The sequence below is a fragment of the Hyperolius riggenbachi genome, chromosome 11 (assembly GCF_040937935.1).
Source record: "Hyperolius riggenbachi isolate aHypRig1 chromosome 11, aHypRig1.pri, whole genome shotgun sequence".
Lineage (NCBI taxonomy): Eukaryota > Metazoa > Chordata > Amphibia > Anura > Hyperoliidae > Hyperolius > Hyperolius riggenbachi.
Genome location: NC_090656.1, coordinates 215,546,279 through 215,564,577, shown reverse-complemented (window position 1 = coordinate 215,564,577; position 18,299 = coordinate 215,546,279). Strand labels below are relative to the sequence as shown.

At 47.3% G+C, this 18,299-nt stretch overlaps 1 protein-coding gene across 1 annotated transcript in view; it reads right to left on the bottom strand.

Moving 5' to 3' along the window:
• The window catches only part of PRMT3 (protein arginine methyltransferase 3), a 186,546-nt gene that overhangs the window by 103,211 nt on the left and 65,036 nt on the right, over nt 1-18,299 (bottom strand). Inside the window, exon 10 of the mRNA XM_068261584.1 lies at nt 12,881-12,980. Coding sequence (XP_068117685.1) covers nt 12,881-12,980 — 100 coding nt within the window. The remainder of the gene's footprint in view (nt 1-12,880; nt 12,981-18,299) is intronic.

The window sequence follows — 18,299 nt, the reverse complement described above, 5'->3', positions numbered from 1 at the left end:
GGCTCCCAGCATACCCTTATGCGTGTGGCTGCATACTGCGCAGCCGCATGCGTAAGGGTATGGAGGGAGCCCCTGCTCATGCGGACAATTGGCCGCGTCCGGACCCGGTACCGCCGGATCCAGGAAGCGGAGGACGGCGGCGTGCGAGCGATCCGTGCGTATGGCGCTGGAGGAAGCTCCAGGTATGTACAGAATCTTTTTTCTGGGGCCTCTGGTTCCCATTAAAGGAAACCAGAGACAAAAGCATATAAAATATTTATACATACCTGGGGCTTCCTCCACCCCCATCCCCACGGATCACTCTCACACCGCCATCCTCAGCCTTCTCCTTCTTTGGTACCAGGTCTCGTAACTCCAGCAGCCATGGCCAGTCTGACGCAAGCGCAGTGCGTCCTCTCCGTCTCTTTACGCATAGCAATCGCACCAGTATGTTCAAATTATTTTCCCGCTATGGTTTTTTTTTTCTGCTCCAGTGCAAATGCACCGCAATTGAGCTGAACTCAATTGGAAGCGCAGTACGTGGAAGCAACAGGATTGGCTGATTAGATAACTGCGTAAATAAGCAGGAGTTGCTAATAAAGTTCTCGGGGAGAGAGTACAAGTCATCAGAAGCTCCCACTTTGGTCCGGAGTCTTCACGGTTGTGCAGTGTGTCCTGTCCGTCACATGCTCCTGGAAGCCAATAGCAAGCTCCTAATGTGATTGACAGGCACAACACACACATGGCACACCCACAGGGTGACGTTAAGAAGTAACCCTTGGTAAGCTGGTATATAAGAGCAACTCATAGTTTACTGGGTATTTCACTCGCTTAGCTTTCTTTGCTTCACGTAATCTAGAGTCTTTTCCAAAGGCCTGAACCTAGGTCAGATCATAATGCGGTCTTATGATTGCAATGCAAGACACAAAACATTTATATTGCGCATTTTTTCTACTGGTCTCAAAGCGACAGAGCTGCAGACACTAATACACGCTCTATGGGCAGTAGCAGTGTTTGGGAGTCTTGCCCAATGTTTCCTACTGAATTGGTGCTGGCTTATTAAACAGGTAGAGCTGAGATTCGAACCCTGGTCTCCTGTGTCAGAGGCAGAGCCCTTAACCCAGAGTTTCCCAACCCTGTCCTCAAGTCCCACCAACAGTAAGTGTTTTGCAGAAAACCCCAAACATGCACAGGTGAGGTAATTAGTGTCCCAGCAGAGCTGATGATATACCTCTGTGGATTTCCACAAAACATGCACGGTTGGTGGGCGCAGAGCAGGGACAAGGTCCTCCAGTACCCAAGGCTGAGACACCAAAGTGCGCCCCTCCATCCCTTCCACCCCAGCTGTCACACACTGATTGCTATTAGACTAAGAGGGCCACAGGACCCACAAACTCCCCAACACCTTAATATCTAGTTATCTGTCTTGCAGTCACTGCTGTGTATCCCCTTTTCTTATTTCTTTCTGCTTCATACACAATTAGGAATGACCGCTGAATGAATTGTGCGCCCCCTCCTACACTGCGCCCTGAGGCTGGAGCCTCTCCAGCCTATGCCTCGGCCTGGCCCTGGGTGGGCCTTGAGGACAGGGTTTGGGAACATTGCCTTAACCAGTATACTATTCAAGATCTGTACTGAGTTTCATATTCTTGCTTGCCTGTATTCCTGACTGAAGCCAAATACTGTACAATTCCTTAACTTCTTGAGGCGTCTGTTGTCCACTTCGAGATATCTACCAAGGCTGTCAGAATGTCAAGCCGCTAAGTGCAGTTCTTAGATCGCTGGTGCCAAACTGTAGTTACCCCTGGCAACCACTTAAAGACTTTCTAACATGCCGCACCTTAGTAAAATCATTTGTCCCCAGCCTTGTAATGTATAGCTCAGGGCTGTACAGCAATGCCTTGTAATGTATACTGTAGATCAGGGCTGTACAGCAATGCCTTGTAATGTATAGATCAGGGCTGTACAGCAATGCCCTGTAATGTATAGATCAGGGCTGTACAGCAATGCCCTGTAATGTATAGATCAGGGCTGTACAGCAATACCCTGTAATGTATAGATCAGGGCTGTACAGCAATTCCTTGTAATGTATAGATCAGAGCTGGCCAGCAATGCCTTGTAATGTATAGATCAGGGCTGTACAGCAATGCCTTGTAATGTATAGATCAGCGCTGTACAGCAATGCCCTGTAATGTATAGATCAGGGCTGTACAGCAATGCCCTGTAATGAATAGATCAGGGCTGTACAGCAATGCCCTGTAATGTATAGATCAGGGCTGTCCAGCAATGTCTTATAATGTATAGATCTGGGATGTACAGCAATGCCCTGTAATGTATAGATCAGGGCTGTACAGCAATGCCCTGTAATGTATATATCAGGGCTGTACGCAATGCCTTGTAATGTATAGATCAGGACTGTACAGCAATGCCCTGTGATGTATAGATCAGGGATGTACAGCAATTCCCTGTAATGTATAGATCAGGGATGTACAGCAATGCCCTGTAATGTATAGATCAGGGCTGTACGCAATGCCTTGTAATGTATAGATCAGGGATGTACAGCAATTCCCTGTAATGTATAGATCAGGGCTGTCCAGCAATGCCTTGTAATGTATAGATCAGGGATGTACAGCAATGCCCTGCAATGTATAGATCAGGGCTGCACAGCAATGCCCTGCAATGTATAGATCAGCGCTGTACAGCAATGCCTTGTAATGTATAGATCAGGGCTGTCCAGCAATGTCTTATAATGTATAGATCAGGGCTGCACAGCAATGCCCTGTAATGTATAGATCAGGGCTGTACAGCAATGCCTTGTAATGTATAGATCAGGGCTGTACAGCAATGCCCTGTAATGTATAGATCAGGGCTGGCCAGCAATGCCCTGTAATCTATAGTTCAGGGCTGCACAGCAATGCCCTGTAATGTATAGTTCAGGGATGTACAGCAATGCCCTGTAATGTATAGATTATGGCTGCACAGCAATGCCCTGTAATGTATAGTTCAGGGATGTACAGCAATGCCCTGTAATGTATAGATTATGGCTGCACAGCAATGCCCTGTAATGTATAGATCAGGGATGTACAGCAATGCCCTGTAATGTATAGATTATGGCTGCACAGCAATGCCCTGTAATGTATAGATCAGGGATGTACAGCAATGCCCTGTGATGTATAGTTCAGGGATGTACAGCAATGCCCTGTAATGTATAGATCAGCGATGTACAGCAATGCCCTGTAATGTATAGATCAGGGATGTACAGCAATGCCTTGTAATGTATAGTTCAGGGATGTACAGCAATGCCCTGTAATGTATAGATCAGGGCTGCACAGCAATGCCCTGTAATGTATAGATCAGGGATGTACAGCAATGCCCTGTAATGTATAGATCAGGGCTGCACAGCAATGCCCTGTAATGTATAGATCAGGGATGTACAGCAATGCCCTGTAATGCATAGATCAGCGCTGTCCAGCAATGCCCTGTAATGTATAGATCAGGGCTGTACAGCAATGCCCTGTAATGTATAGATCAGGGCTATACAGCAATGTCTTATAATGTATAGATCAGGGCTGTACAGAAATGCCTTGTAATGTATAGTTCAGGGATGTACAGCAATGCCCTGCAATGTATAGATCAGGGCTGTACAGAAATGCCTTGTAATCTATAAATCAGGGCTGCACAGCAATGCCTTGTTTTCTCAGCGGTAGGCACAGCCTCGCTGTACCGCGGTTCCATCTGCCTCTGTATTTGATGATTTTGTTCTGCAGCCAAAGCAAACCGTCTGCTAGGACAGCGGATTGTTCCGTAACCTGCGCTTCACTTCATTACAAGGCTTAATGATGTTCTGTACCTGACAGTCTACGCAGTGTTATTCCTCCTCCAGACTTGTTCTGCCCCATCCATCGTCTCCTCCACCGCCGCCGGCACGCCAGGATTAGTAAAACGAGTTTTCTAGAAGTCTGGTACTCTTGTAAACTCCTCATTTCTCATCTACCGTGTTTCCCCCGAAAATAAGACAGTGTCTTGTATGAATTTTTGCACCAAAACATGAAACATGTTGTAGAGATTATTTTCAGGGGATGGCTTATATTTCTATGAACACACAAGTTCCTGTGTAGTGTGTCCTGCCTTTACCACTGTGCCAGCTGTTCCTCTACTGGAGCCACCTCTGGTGTGCCTCTGTGTCCCCCTACCATCTTTAGTGTCCTCCTAGAGCTCCCCACTGTCCTCCTCTATCCCATCCTCCTGTGTCCCCCTATCTCCTCCCATGCCCCCTTCTTACCCCCAGCTCCATGTCGCCCTGTCCCCTGTGTCCTCCGAAGTTCCTCTGCATCTTTCCACCAGCTCCATGCTGCTGTGTCCCTGAGCTTCAGCCTATGGGGAAGAAGTACAGTACAGGCAGGACCATGGCTCTGTCATTGGGCCAGTCACTGCACTTGCTGAGTAGCGGCAAGCGCAGTGATTGGCCCAATGACGTAGCCATGGTCCTGCCATGAGACCATTGGCTCCAGTAATACCACCAGTTGCCATACTTTTTCCCCTTACTGCCGCTAGGACTTACTTTTGAGGTAGGGCTTATATTTTGAGCTTGCCCGATAATCCTGCTAGGGCTTACTTCCAGGGGATGTCTTAATTTTTGGGGATACAGGGTAGGATCACTTCCTCTAGAACTGGTATTACAGTGCTAGCTGGACGCTGATGAGTTAACAAACTAGTCCATCTCTAGCGGCGAGATCTTAACATGCCTCAGTTTCTAGTTCTGTATACATACAATAGCTATTATCAGTGGCTCCCTATTCCCTGTTGGATTCTTCTCTCTCTTTTGATGGAAAATCTCGAAATAATGATTTTCCAACTTGGCACACCTCAGAGCGGTTCTTCTACCCCACAGGGTTTCCAATGATGAAACACGAGGCACCCATAACTTAAACCTTTGGCTCCCTGCTTCACCCTTTACCAGGGACCTGCCTCACCCTGCTGGATTTCTCATCAGTTTAATCAGTCCTTTTTCTGCACAAATCTGATTGAAATCGAGTGGTGCCATGTGAAACTTTGATCTGATGTCCAAAACTAACCTCATCCACTAGCCTCCAGTACTAACTTCACACAGCTAGTCCCCAACACCAAACTCACACAGCTAGTCCCCAACACCAAACTCACACAGCTAGTCCCCAACACCAAACTCACACAGCTAGTCCCCAACACCAAACTCACACAGCTAGTCCCCCAACACCAAACTCACACAGCTAGTCCCCCAACACCAAACTCACACAGCTAGTCCCCCAACACCAAACTCACACAGCTAGTCCCCCAACACCAAACTCACACAGCTAGTCCCCCAACACCAAACTCACACAGCTAGTCCCCCAACACCAAACTCACACAGCTAGTCCCCCAACACCAAACTCACACAGCTAGTCCCCCAACACCAAACTCACACAGCTAGTCCCCCAACACCAAACTCACACAGCTAGTCCCCAACACCAAACTCACACAGCTAGCCCCCAACACCAAACTCACACAGCTAGTCCCCAACACCAAACTCACACAGCTAGTCCCCAACACCAAACTCACACAGCTAGTCCCCAACACCAAACTCACACAGCTAGTCCCCAACACTAAACTCACACAGCTAGTCCCCAACACCAAACTCACACAGCTAGTCCCCAACACCAAACTCACACAGCTAGTCCCAAACACCAAACTCACACAGCTAGTCCCCAACACCAAACTCACACAATTAGTCACCAACACCAAACCTCACACAGCTAGTCCGCAACACTAGCCTTACACAGCTAATCCTCAATACCAACCTCACACAGCTAATCATGAACACTAACCTCACAGCAAGTTCCCAACACTAACATCACACATCTAATCCTCAACACTAACCTTACACAGCTAATCCTCAACACTAACCTCACACAGCTAATCCTTAACACCAACCTCACACAGCTAGTCCCCAACATCAACCTCACACAGCTAGTCCCCAACACCAACCTCACACAGCTAATAATGAACACTAACCTCACAGCAAGTTCCCAACACTAACATCACACATCTAATCCTCAACACTAACCTTACACAGCTAATCCTCAACACTAACCTCACACAGCTAATCCTCAACACTAACCTCACACAGCTAATCCTCAACACTAACCTCACACAGCTAGTCCCCAACACTAACCTCACACAGCTAGTCCTCAACACTAACCTCACACAGCTAGTCCCCAACACTAACCTCACACAGCTAATCCTCAACAGTAACCTCACACACTTAATCCTCAACACTAATCTCACACAGCTAGTCCCCATCACAAACCTCACACAGCTAGTCCCCCCAACACTAAACTCACACAGCTAATCCCCAACACCAACCTCACACAGCTAATCCCCAACACAAACCTCACACATCTAATCCCCAACACTAACCTCACACAGCTAGTCCCCAACACTAACCTCACACACCTAATCCTCAACAGTAACCTCACACACCTAATCCTCAACAGTAACCTCACACACCTAATCCTCAACAGTAACCTCACACACCTAATCCTCAACAGTAACCTCACACACCTAATCCTCAACAGTAACCTCACACACTTAATCCTCAACACTAATCTCACACAGCTAGTCCCCATCACAAACCTCACACAGCTAGTCCCCCCAACACTAAACTCACACAGCTAATCCCCAACACCAACCTCACACAGCTAATCCCCAACACAAACCTCACACATCTAATCCCCAACACTAACCTCACACAGCTAGTCCCCAACACTAACCTCACACACCTAATCCTCAACAGTAACCTCACACCCTATCCTCAACAGTAACCTCACACACCTAATCCTCAACAGTAACCTCACACACCTAATCCTCAACACTAATCTCACACAGCTAGTCCCCATCACAAACCTCACACAGCTAGTCCCCCCAACACTAAACTCACACAGCTAATCCCCAACACCAACCTCACACATCTAGTCCCCAACACTAGCCTCACACAGCTAGTCCCCAACACTAACCTCACACAGCTAGTCCCCAACACAAACCTCACACAGCTAATCCTCAACACTAACCTCACACAGCTAGTCCCCAACACCAACCTCTCACATCTAGTTCCCAGCACTAGCCTCACACAGCTAATACCCAACACTAACCTCACACACCTACCGTATTTTTCGGACCATAAGACGCTCCAGACCATAAGACGCACCTAGGTTTAGAGGGCAAAAACCAGGGAAAAAAAGAATACTAAACCTGGGGCATCCATGGTGCAGGGGCATCTTGTGGATCTTCTTCTCCCCACAATTATTATGCCCCCCCTTGTACCTCTTGTGTCCCCTTTGTTCCTTTAGTGGCTCCCCCTCTCCCCCCCTTGTGCCTTCCTGTCTCCCTGTGTGATCTATGTCTCCTGTGTCCTCTTAAATGCCCCCCTCTGTCCTCTTAAGTGTCCTGTATCTTCTTGCGTGATCCCTGTGTCCTCATATGTGCCCCCTGTGTCTTGTGATGTGTCCCCCGTGTCCTCACATGTGCCCCCTGTGTCCTCACATGTGCCCCCTGTGTCCTCACATGTGCCCCTCTGTGTCCTCACATGTGCCCCTCTGTGTCCTCACATGTGCCCCTCTGTGTCCTCACATGTGCCCCTCTGTGTCCTCACATGTGCCCCTCTGTGTCCTCACATGTGCCCCTCTGTGTCCTCACATGTGCCCCTCTGTGTCCTCACATGTGCCCCTCTGTGTCCTCATATGTTCCCCCCACATGCCCCGTGTCTTCAGTTGTCCCCCGTGTCCTCTTATGTTCCAGCCGTTGTCCCCGGGCAATTACCTCTAAGAGGTCGCGTTACCATGTGTAATCTTGTGCCCGCTCGTAGCCCGCTGACTCGTCCCCCTCCGGCTCCTGTCCCCGTGGATCTGGTCGGCGCTGTGCAGGCTGGGGCTTACCGCTAAGTGACGGTACAGTGCGGCGATGTGAAGCGGAAAGCCGCCGGGTGGTCCATGCGTGCAGCTGATCCTCTCTCGCCCTTCACTTCCGCATACGTCACCAACGCGGAAGTGAAGGGCGAGAGAGGATCAGCTGCACGCATGGACCACCCGGCGGCTTTCCGCTTCACATCACCGCACTGTACCGTCACATAGCGGTAAGCCCCAGCCTGCACAGCGTCGACCAGATCCACGGGGACAGGAGCCGGAGGGGGACGAGTCAGCGGGCTACGAGGGGGCACAAGATTACACATGGAAACGCGACCTCTTAGAGGTAATTGCCCGGGGACAACGGCTGGAGCATAAGAGGACACGGGGGACAACTGAAGGCACGGGGCATGTGGGGGGAACATGAAAAGTAGTGCAACTACTGCGGGGACATAGGCAGGGACATTACACATAAGGTGTTTGCCGCGGGGACACATAGGAGCGCCAGGAAATTAAGTTACAGTGCAGGGATTTCTACTTGGCATCTAGCATCCGGACCATAAGACGCAGGCACCTTTTCCCCCCATGTTTGGGGGAGAAAAAGTGCGTCTTATGGTCCGAAAAATACGGTAATCCTCTTTACTAATCTCACACAGCTAGTCCTCAATACTAATCTCACACAGCTAGTCCCCAATACTAATCTCACACAGCTAGTCCCCAACACAAACCTCACACAGCTAGTCCCCAACACTAACCTGACACAGCTAGTCCCCAACACTAACCTGACACAGCTAGTCCCCAACACTAACCTGACACAGCTAGTCCCCAACACTAACCTCACACAGCTAGTCCCAAACACTAACCTCACAGACAGTCCCCAACAATAGCTGTCGCTTATTCTCTTTCCTGGTTTATTTCCACATGCCTTTATGTATATGTAAACTGCAGACCAACTAATGAAAATACCATGTTTTAAAGGGTTGTTTTAAACATCTGCAATAAAGGTTTGCTAAAATCACTGAGCAGACCGAGGTGGGGTGGGGGGTATTTCTCTTAGTGAAAGCATTTCCCTTTAATTACCGCACCTCAAACTTGTCATTAGGGGCTAAATTGATCCACTGGTTACGTGTGGCACCAAACTGCGGCACGTGAAGCCATTTTCAAAGCAATTTCACAGGCGGCTGCCCCACCTGTAGGGGAGCCATCTGCAGAATGGAATTGTCCCTGACATCTTTCCCAGAATCCTACTGGGCAGCATTCCATAGCCAAATAAAAACTCAATAGATTTCTATTTTAGCCTGAGTTAACAACTTCAGCATTAATTACTGCAAGTGGACCGATCTATTACCGCACGTGTAGGGAATGCTAATGAGTGGAGAACAGAAGAGAGGGAGTTCTGATATGGCAACCAAAAAACCCTCTTCAAACATAATACTGTAATATGTTTTGTTGGTAATATCCCAGTAAGGTCTTGTTTACGCTAGATGCATTTTGTTCCCCCATTTCTCTGCATTCAAAATATCTAGGGTCTGAGGGCGCATGACAACCATTGGCCTGGTTCGCAGTAAATTCGTTTTTTTTTCCCATGCGGAAAATAAACATACAACTTGCTGCTTTTTTCTGGTCACTATGGCTTCAAATTCCCTACACCAGTGGTTCTCAACCTGGGGTCCGCGGATCTCTGAGGGGAACATCAGTGCCAATATCAATATAAATCAATATGAGTACCGGTATCAATGTTTTGTTTTTCACCTGTATTCGCACTGTAAAGTGGTCTAGTTCCTATCCATTTTTCTGTGTGTACCAGAGTCGGTTGTAGCAGCTTCAGTGCAAGATCATCACCTAATCATACAGGACCCTCTCATCTCTGGACTTTGCACACAAATGTGAGAGACGGTAGGAGCACCACATAGAGAGTCTAATAACACTCTGAGGGAACGACTAACGTCTCCAGACAGGAACAGGTTAAACACAGAACAGTCCAAGTTAACAGATGCTAAACTATAACCAGGAGCTCTAATTTCATCATTAATCCCCGAAATTCGCAAACCATGAAAAGCATAAATAGGGAGGTAAGAAAAAATGCAGTCGTATGTCACCATAGCAACGGCCATTAACAATATGGTGGCTTAGAGGCAAAACAGACTTTGGAGAACTAGAAACTGTAGTCTTCTGTTTTGTTTTCCAGTTCCGACACTCCGAGATCTTAAACTATATCTGAACTTTGGGAACTTGCAGATAAGTAAAAGCTATGGGCAAGCTGAGGAATAGGACTCCATGCATAATGGTTATTGGAGTGGCTGCAGCCCCTTTCGGGAGATAGCACTTTCATAGTGGAATCTCTTTGTGAAGTCAACAAAGCACTCCCTGATCATATGACCCTGCTGTGCCATTCTAGTGTAAACAGACTGCTGTCAGGGGAGCACCAGAGGCAGAGATAACCCTTTGGTGTCAACAGAAAAAAATAAAAGCAAGACGGCCACTCCCATGGATCTGAAACAGCAGGTTCAGCAGGTCCGCCCAGTAAGCTGTGATTACTCTGAACACTGGTAAAACCATGTTATTCAGGTAAAGAGGAGGTGGCTGTACACTGTGAAAAGGGAAGCACAGAGACAACAGAAGCCCAAATAGCACAATATGTCACCAACACGAGTATTATGCATAGAAGCAGAAATAGTGATACAATTGTGTGGATGCACTGGGGGCAACCGACCACATAAGGCAGGTAGAGAGATTCACAACCCCGTTTCCACTCGGGTGTCCAGGAAGTGGTCGCTCTCTTATGCGAAAAAACACGAGGCACCAGTCGTGGTGGCGCCATGTGGGACCAAGACCCCGCCTCCAATGGAGGGTGAGAAGCAAAATGGGGATAAAGAGGCAATGGAGGTAGCTTACCAAAATAAAAACTTCATATAGAAATGAAATTTATTATGCACTGGCAACACATTTCGTGGGTCTGAGCCAACTTCCTCAGGCCAAATAAGTGCCTAAAATTATGATACCGATGACTCCTGTGCAAATTACCGCAATCATTTGACTTCCCATTCACGCCTGTCATGTTGTCATGGGTAGGAAGATGGATTGTGAAACCTTGTTCGTCGGGAGGTGTCGCTGTGAACTTCCCTGATCCACCTTCAGGTGTGTATTCCACTTAAGAGGAAGGTGATCGGAACAAACATTGCTGCAGGCCAGCCTCTTTCAATGTGAAAACCTGACTTTAGCTAAAAGTCTAATATTTAAAGGAGTAATTATAGGGACTGGAAGGGGGGGGTGAACGGGGAGGAGGAACTGACAATGTACACATATACGTTCCACGCCATCCGGCAGGGGCCAACACTCCATTGCCGATGCAGAGGATGTACAAACGCGCCGCAAGCCTGCAACATATTCTGATGCTATGCAAGGGAGAGGAGGGCTGATGGAAGGGCACACATGGGGAACACAAATTCTCTCAGCCAGTGCTAATCGCTGGCCGAAGCATCGGGGGCGCTGTACACACGGTAGACTCTCGGCAGAGGCGGTGGTTAAAGGCCACCGCGGCTGGTTTCATTTGGCTTGTGGCTTTAGGTAGCTTTGCACTTTAATTCATGAATAAACAAATACTGAATGCCGGTGTCTGCAGAGTCAGCTGCCTGCCGGAGGGAGAAAACATGGAAAACAATACAAATCTATTCTGCAGCCAGTTTAGACCTTGACACAACTCTCAATATCTGCTTAGCTATTTCAGCGATAAGAAAAATGGAAGGCTGTAGCAAACTGTCCCATCACAAGACAAGGGGGGAGGCCGTGCTGAGGAAAGGACAGAACAGAACAGAGGAGGCCGTGCGGAGGAAAGGACAGAACAGAACAGAGGAGGCCGTGCGGAGGAAAGGACAGAACAGATGAGGCCGTGCTGAGGAAAGGACAGAACAGAGGAGGCCGTGCGGAGGAAAGAACAGAACAGATGAGGCCGTGCTGAGGAAAGCACAGAACAGAGGAGGCCGTGCTGAGGAAAGCACAGAACAGAGGCGGCCGTGCTGAGGAAAGCACAGAACAGAGGAGGCCGTGCTGAGGAAAGCACAGAACAGAGGAGGCCGTGCTGAGGAAAGCACAGAACAGAGGAGGCCGTGCTGAGGAAAGGACAGAACAGAGGAGGCCGTGCTGAGGAAAGCACAGAACAGAGGAGGCCGTGCTGAGGAAAGCACAGAACAGAGGAGGCCGTGCTGAGGAAAGCACAAAACAGAGGAGGCCGTGCTAAGGAAAGCACAAAACAGAGGAGGCCGTGCTGAGGAAAGCACAAAACAGAGGAGGCCGTGCAGAGGAAAGGACAGAACAGAGGAAAGGACAGAACAGAGGAGGCTGTGCAGAGGAAAGGACAGAACAGAGGAAAGGACAGAACAGAGGAGGCCGTGCAGAGGACAGAACAGAGAGGGCGAGCAGAGGACAGAACAGAGAGGGCGAGCAGAGGACAGAACAGAGAGGGCGAGCAGAGGACAGAACAGAGAGGGCGAGCAGAGGACAGAACAGAGAGGGCGAGCAGAGGACAGAACAGAGAGGGCGAGCAGAGGACAGAACAGAGGAGGCCATGCAGAGGACAGAACATAGGAGGCCATGCAGAGGACAGAACAGAGGAGGCCAAGTAGAGAAAAGAACAGAGAACTTGCGAAGGAAAGGACAGAACAGAGGAGGCAGTGCGGAGGACAGAACAGAGGAGGCTGTGCAGAGAACAGAACAGAGGAGGCCGTGCGAAGGAAAAGACAGAACAGAATAAGGAGAATATTTTGCTCATCTCTGATTTCCATGTTAGGAAAATATTTTGCTCATCTCTGTGATTTCCATGTTAGGAGAATATTTTGCTCATCTCTGTCAACAAAAACATCTGCAAACTTTTAAAAGAAGCAGTCCAAACACCATCACGAGCCCTGTGTGTCTGGCAGGCGTCCGCTAGGAATATATATTCCAGTATCTGTATGAATAATGTCGCCACGTCTCGGCGGCGGCAGACTCACCATCCATTCCGAAATAATGATATCCACTTTCTCCAGCGGTAAATCGATCTCCTCAATCCGTCCTTTAATCAGTGAGATCTTATCTTCCAAATTATTCAGCCTGAATGGGAAGAGAGGAAAACAACATCTAAATTCTGCTTTGTGAAGTGTCAGCAATGCCGTCCGGACTGCACACCTGAAATAGGGACGGGTGCATTGATCTTACTTCATGTAAGCAAACCTCTTAGAGCTCATTCACACCTAGGGCGTTTTACATTTTTTTTGAGCCCCGGCAATTTTCAATAACACCCTAATAGTGCTTGTGGACTATCCCCTAAGGATTCATTGCACATCAGCGAGTTTCGTCTGCTTTCCGCTCAGCAAAGCACTGCCTGCACCATTTTTAGGCTGATTTTGCTACAATGGAAGGTATAGAAAAAGTGCAAAACACTCACAAAATAGCTTTTTCCGGTGAATGCACTTGCGCTTTTAAAGGGCAACTGAAGCAAGAGGGATATGGAGGTTGCCATATTTATTTCCTTTTAAGCAATACCAGTTGCTTGGCAGTCCTGCTGATCCTCTGCCTCTAATACTTTTAGCCATAACCCCTGAACAAGCATGCAGCAGATCAGGCGTTTCTGACATTGTCAGATCTGAAAGATTAGCGTCATGCTTGTTGCTAGGGTGATTCAGACACTGCTGCAGCCAAATAGACCAGCAGGGCTGCCAGACAACTGGTATTGCCTCCATATTTTTCTCACTTCAGTTGTCCTTTAAGAATAAATACATTGTATTTACTCTTTTCTGGGTCAAAGAGTTCACTTCCTGACTTGCGGCAGGAAGTGAAGAAATAAATCACTCTGCAAAAGCGCTTTAAAGAACGATGTACACAAAATCATAGCGCGAAGGTAAGCGCCGGGAGGGGGGAAAATGGCTCTCAAAATCGCCAAACGCGTCCGTCAGCGATTTCGATTTTTGTGTAAGCAAATCTCTTAGGGTGCACATACATCTAGAGACATGATGGCTGATCGACCATACAATTCGATAATTATCATTAAATCAGTTGAAAATCGGTGCTGCCGCATGCATGCCTGATCGACAATTCGACTGTGTTTGGGTTCAAAATTGGTTGAATGCATTGATCAGACATGCTGGGAAATCTCGAGTGATGAGGTCTGTCGGGGGCATAGCGGTAACAGCACGTGATAATCGCAAACAACAATGCGACAGAACCCCCAGACGTTGTCCCCCCAAATGTTTTATGTGCCCCCCAATGCATGTGGGTCAAAATACTTTACCTGTAATGCTGTGCGCTGAGTGTCCACTGTACCTCAGCATTAGCATCCCATGTGACTACAGCACGTAGGGCACGTGTGTGAACTGCCTTCTTCCAGGTTGGGGAGACTTCAGCAGCCTTTGAGCTTCCGAAGACGGACTGCTCTGTACTGCGCACACGCAAGCACCCTCCCTCGCACTTGCGCAGTACAGAGCTGCTGGTCTTCTGTTGAAGTTTCCCGCGGCGGGAGATTTAAACTGTGAAGCCTGCGGAGAACAAGAAGACCAGCAGGAGAACGGGTAAGCTCTATAGGACCCAGAGCCTTCCTTCTCCTTAGGTGAGGGCTGCCAGAGAGAAAGAGGCATGTGTCTGTTTTACCCGCCAAATGGGAGAATTTGGATCCAAGGAGGGGTCTCCATGCTAATTTTGCAGGGGGGTCCCATGTGTTGTTGCAGCACCCATGCTCGGCTCAAACTGACAATGTTTCAACCAGAAATGCTGTCATACTCTGTTTGGGAAGACAGTGTGTGGTTGTCCTTTTACTGCTTATAGTGTAACAGTCGGGCATAAAATCAAAAATCAATTCTTTATTTTTATCTGGTAAACAAGTAGTACGGATGCGAACCAGGCAATCCAAATGTTAAAATCTCTATTACTTTTCTTGTTAATAAATGATCATTCCCCAGTTTACCTGACTCGTATTTGGAACGTTGCCGCACAAAGGAGGTTGCAGTGGATGCTGGGTTGTCTTTTTTTGCTTCGTTATTTCCCCTCAGACTTAACTAATGTACAGAAGCAAAAAAGGACAACCCAGCATGCCCTGCAACTTTATTTTTGTAGCAACGTACCAAATAAGAGTCAGGCAAACTGGGGAATGATCATTTATAAACAAGAAAAGTAATAGAGATTTTAACTTTTGGATTGCCTGGTTAGCATCCTAATTACTTGTTTACCAGATAAAAATAAAGAACTGATTTTTGATTTTATGTCCGACAGTTACACTTTAAAATTATGCACATTTGAAGCTCTCGAGGGCCACATAAAATGGCAAGGAGGGCCGCATTCTGCCCGTGGGCCTGGTATTTGATACCTGTGTTCTAGGGAGGGCTGTGGAGTCGGTACATAAATCATCCAACTCCGACTTTCTGAAATAACCGACTCCAGGTACCCAAAATTGCTCTGACTCCTTAGTCTAATTTTTACAAAGGCAATGGATTTGGTTCAAAAATCATTTGACTCTGACTCCTCAGTTTATTGAAACCACCAACTCCAGGTACCCAAAATTGCTCCGATTCCTCGACTCCACCTCCACAGCTCTGGCTCTAGGAGGACAATCTAGACATGCACCCAGAGCCGGGACAAGGTCCTCCAGCACCCAAGGCTGAGACACTAAAGTGCACCCCTCCATTCCTCCCACCCCAGCCGTCACTAACTGATTGCTATTAGACTAAGAGGTGTCGAACTCCAGGCCTGCAGGGCCACATCCATGCCAGTGTTTAGGATGGACTGAGAAAGAGAGGAATGTGTTCTACCTGATGGTCCACACCTTTCCTGATACAGACCAATCAATTAATTTGAGCTGCGTCAAAAATGTGTGAGGGCCTCGGCCCTCGAAGGACCGGTTTGACATCTCTGTATTAGACTAAGAGGCGCCCCAGGGCCCCCAACACCTTAAAGCGGAATGAAACCCATCAATTCTTCTTTGTTCTAAAACATTATTTACAGCATATTATATACTACCAGCATTTTTTTTTACTAGAACAGCATTCAAAGGGTTAAACACAGGACAGAAAAGCTCAATGCCGGGAAAGCTGGACGCATCCGAACTGGAGATAATGTTGTCTTGTGTTTAAAAAACAAACACTTCTCTGACACTGCAGACTCTCCTAAACTCAGACAGACAGTCAGAAAGCTTTTCTGCTTATATTTCAAGATTAAAAAAAACAAACAGTTCTGAATAAAATGCAAAGTCAGCTCTCAAAGCAAAACAGTGTACTTTGGAAACTTGTAATTTCTAAATGAATAATACCTATGCACAAAAGCAAATACGGTATGATAACAGTATGGAAACGCATACAAAAAGTAGGAAACCGTGTTTTTATTGAATATTATGTCAGGGTTTTATGCCGCTTTAATCTCTAGTTATCTGGCTTGCAGTCACTTCCATGTATCCCCTTTTCTTATTTCTCTTTGCTTCAAACACAATAGGGTAATGATAGCTGAGTGAGTTGTGCGCCCCCTCCTACACTGCGTCCTGAGGCTGAAGCCTCTCTCGCCTCGGCTTGCTCCTGCATGCACTTTCCAATCACAATAGGGGAATAATAGCTGAGTGAGTTGTGCGCCCTCTCCTGCACTGCGCCCTGAGGCTGGAGCCTCTCTCGCCTCTGCCTCGGTCTGGTCCTGTATGCACTTTCTAATCACAATAGGGGAATGATAGCTGAGTGAGTTGTGCGCCCCCTCCTACACTGCACCCTGAGGCTGGAGCCTCTCTCGCCTCTGCCTCGCCCGTTCCGGCATGCACTTTCCAATCACGCAAAAAAAACCAAGCCTGTAAAAGTATAAAGATCACTTAAAATGAAACATTTGTCTCAGACAAAGCATCATAGTAGCAGCTCTGATTACTCCATGATGGAAAATACATTTTAAACAAAATCATTATGCCGCATAGACCGCCGGAGAGGCAAAACAGCTGCACCGACTCAGCAGAAATCCGTCCGGCCTCGTCACCAAAGCAGAACAGCAAAAAAATGACTACAAGAAATAAGCACGAATGATTCGCCGCCTGACATCCTGCGGTGGAGATGGAATCTCTTACCCTTGGCGCTGAAGAGGATCAATCTACCGCGTACGCTGTCAGGCTGACAGCCTGCGCTACCAGCGACAGTGTAATTATTCACGTCAGAGGAACACGAGGCCAGAATTCTGCCCTTATCGCGCTCCATTCGCCACTATCTCCATCCGACGGCATCCACAGTGCACCGCTGTTCTTATTACAACCGTAATTGAAAAAAAAGATGACCACAGCAAAGAAAAAAGTTACAGAGAGCTTTTGCGGGAGGAAAGGAGTGTTGCCCAGGTGTAATAAAGCCTAAGGGCGAAGTTATGCCGATACGTGTGCAAAAGCATGCATGTACTTTCGTACAAGTTTTCCCAAATACCACCTGGAGTCACATGCGGAAAAATGTTTGCATTTTTCCACAGCAGCGCATATAAACAAAATGTAGAGTTAGGGCCTGTACACAGTGGCTGCGTTTTTAAAATCGCATGCGTTTTTAAAATCACAAGGTCTTTTGGAAAAATAATGAAAATCGCGACGACCTGTACACAGTGGTGCAATGTGTTTTCAGAAAAAGGCCATCACAGTGACTGCTGCACTTTTTAAGCGCTGTGCTTAAAAAATGCGCTACATTTTCATTGCATTTTTTAAGTAAACAATAAGGAAACCAGGAAGAAGTTGCCTCAGCAAAATCTCAATAGCATCACAAACACACAAAAATCGCACGTGTGACATAACCGACAGCATACACCAGGCTATCTCTTTTTTCCCTCTGCATGCAAACATTTGCAATAGGCCTCATGCCCACTATGAACTTGCGTTTTATACTATTATTCTATTCTGCATCAAGGTGGTGACATTCTGATTGATCTCCCGGGAGACTGAGAATTGTAAAGGGGGCCTGAACTCAGAACTTCCTCTAAAAGATAAGCAACAGCATAATAACCTTTAAGAAAAAATGTATTTGTTACAGCTGATACAAATCATGCGATACATCTGCAGTGTGTCTACTTCCTGCTTTCATGGAAGAAGACATAGGGTTAACATCTGTGCTCTCATATGAGCTGATCTGCAGTGGCAGTCAGCTGACACAAGGGAGAGATCATATTACAACTTGTGATTAGACACAGACAACTTGTGATTGGTCACAGGTGAAGGGTAATTAGACAGGCTAAACTCTTAATACATACAGGGTGCATTTCTCTAGGTTTTCCTTCTGTCCTGGGCAATAGTCCACTTTAAAGCGGATCCGAGATGAAAAACTAACTATAACAAGTAACTTGTCTATACATCTTACCTAAAGTTTAGATAGTTTACACAGCAAATCCAGCTGCAAACAGCTTCAATAGAATATGATTATTTCTTCCTGTGATACGACAGCAGCCATG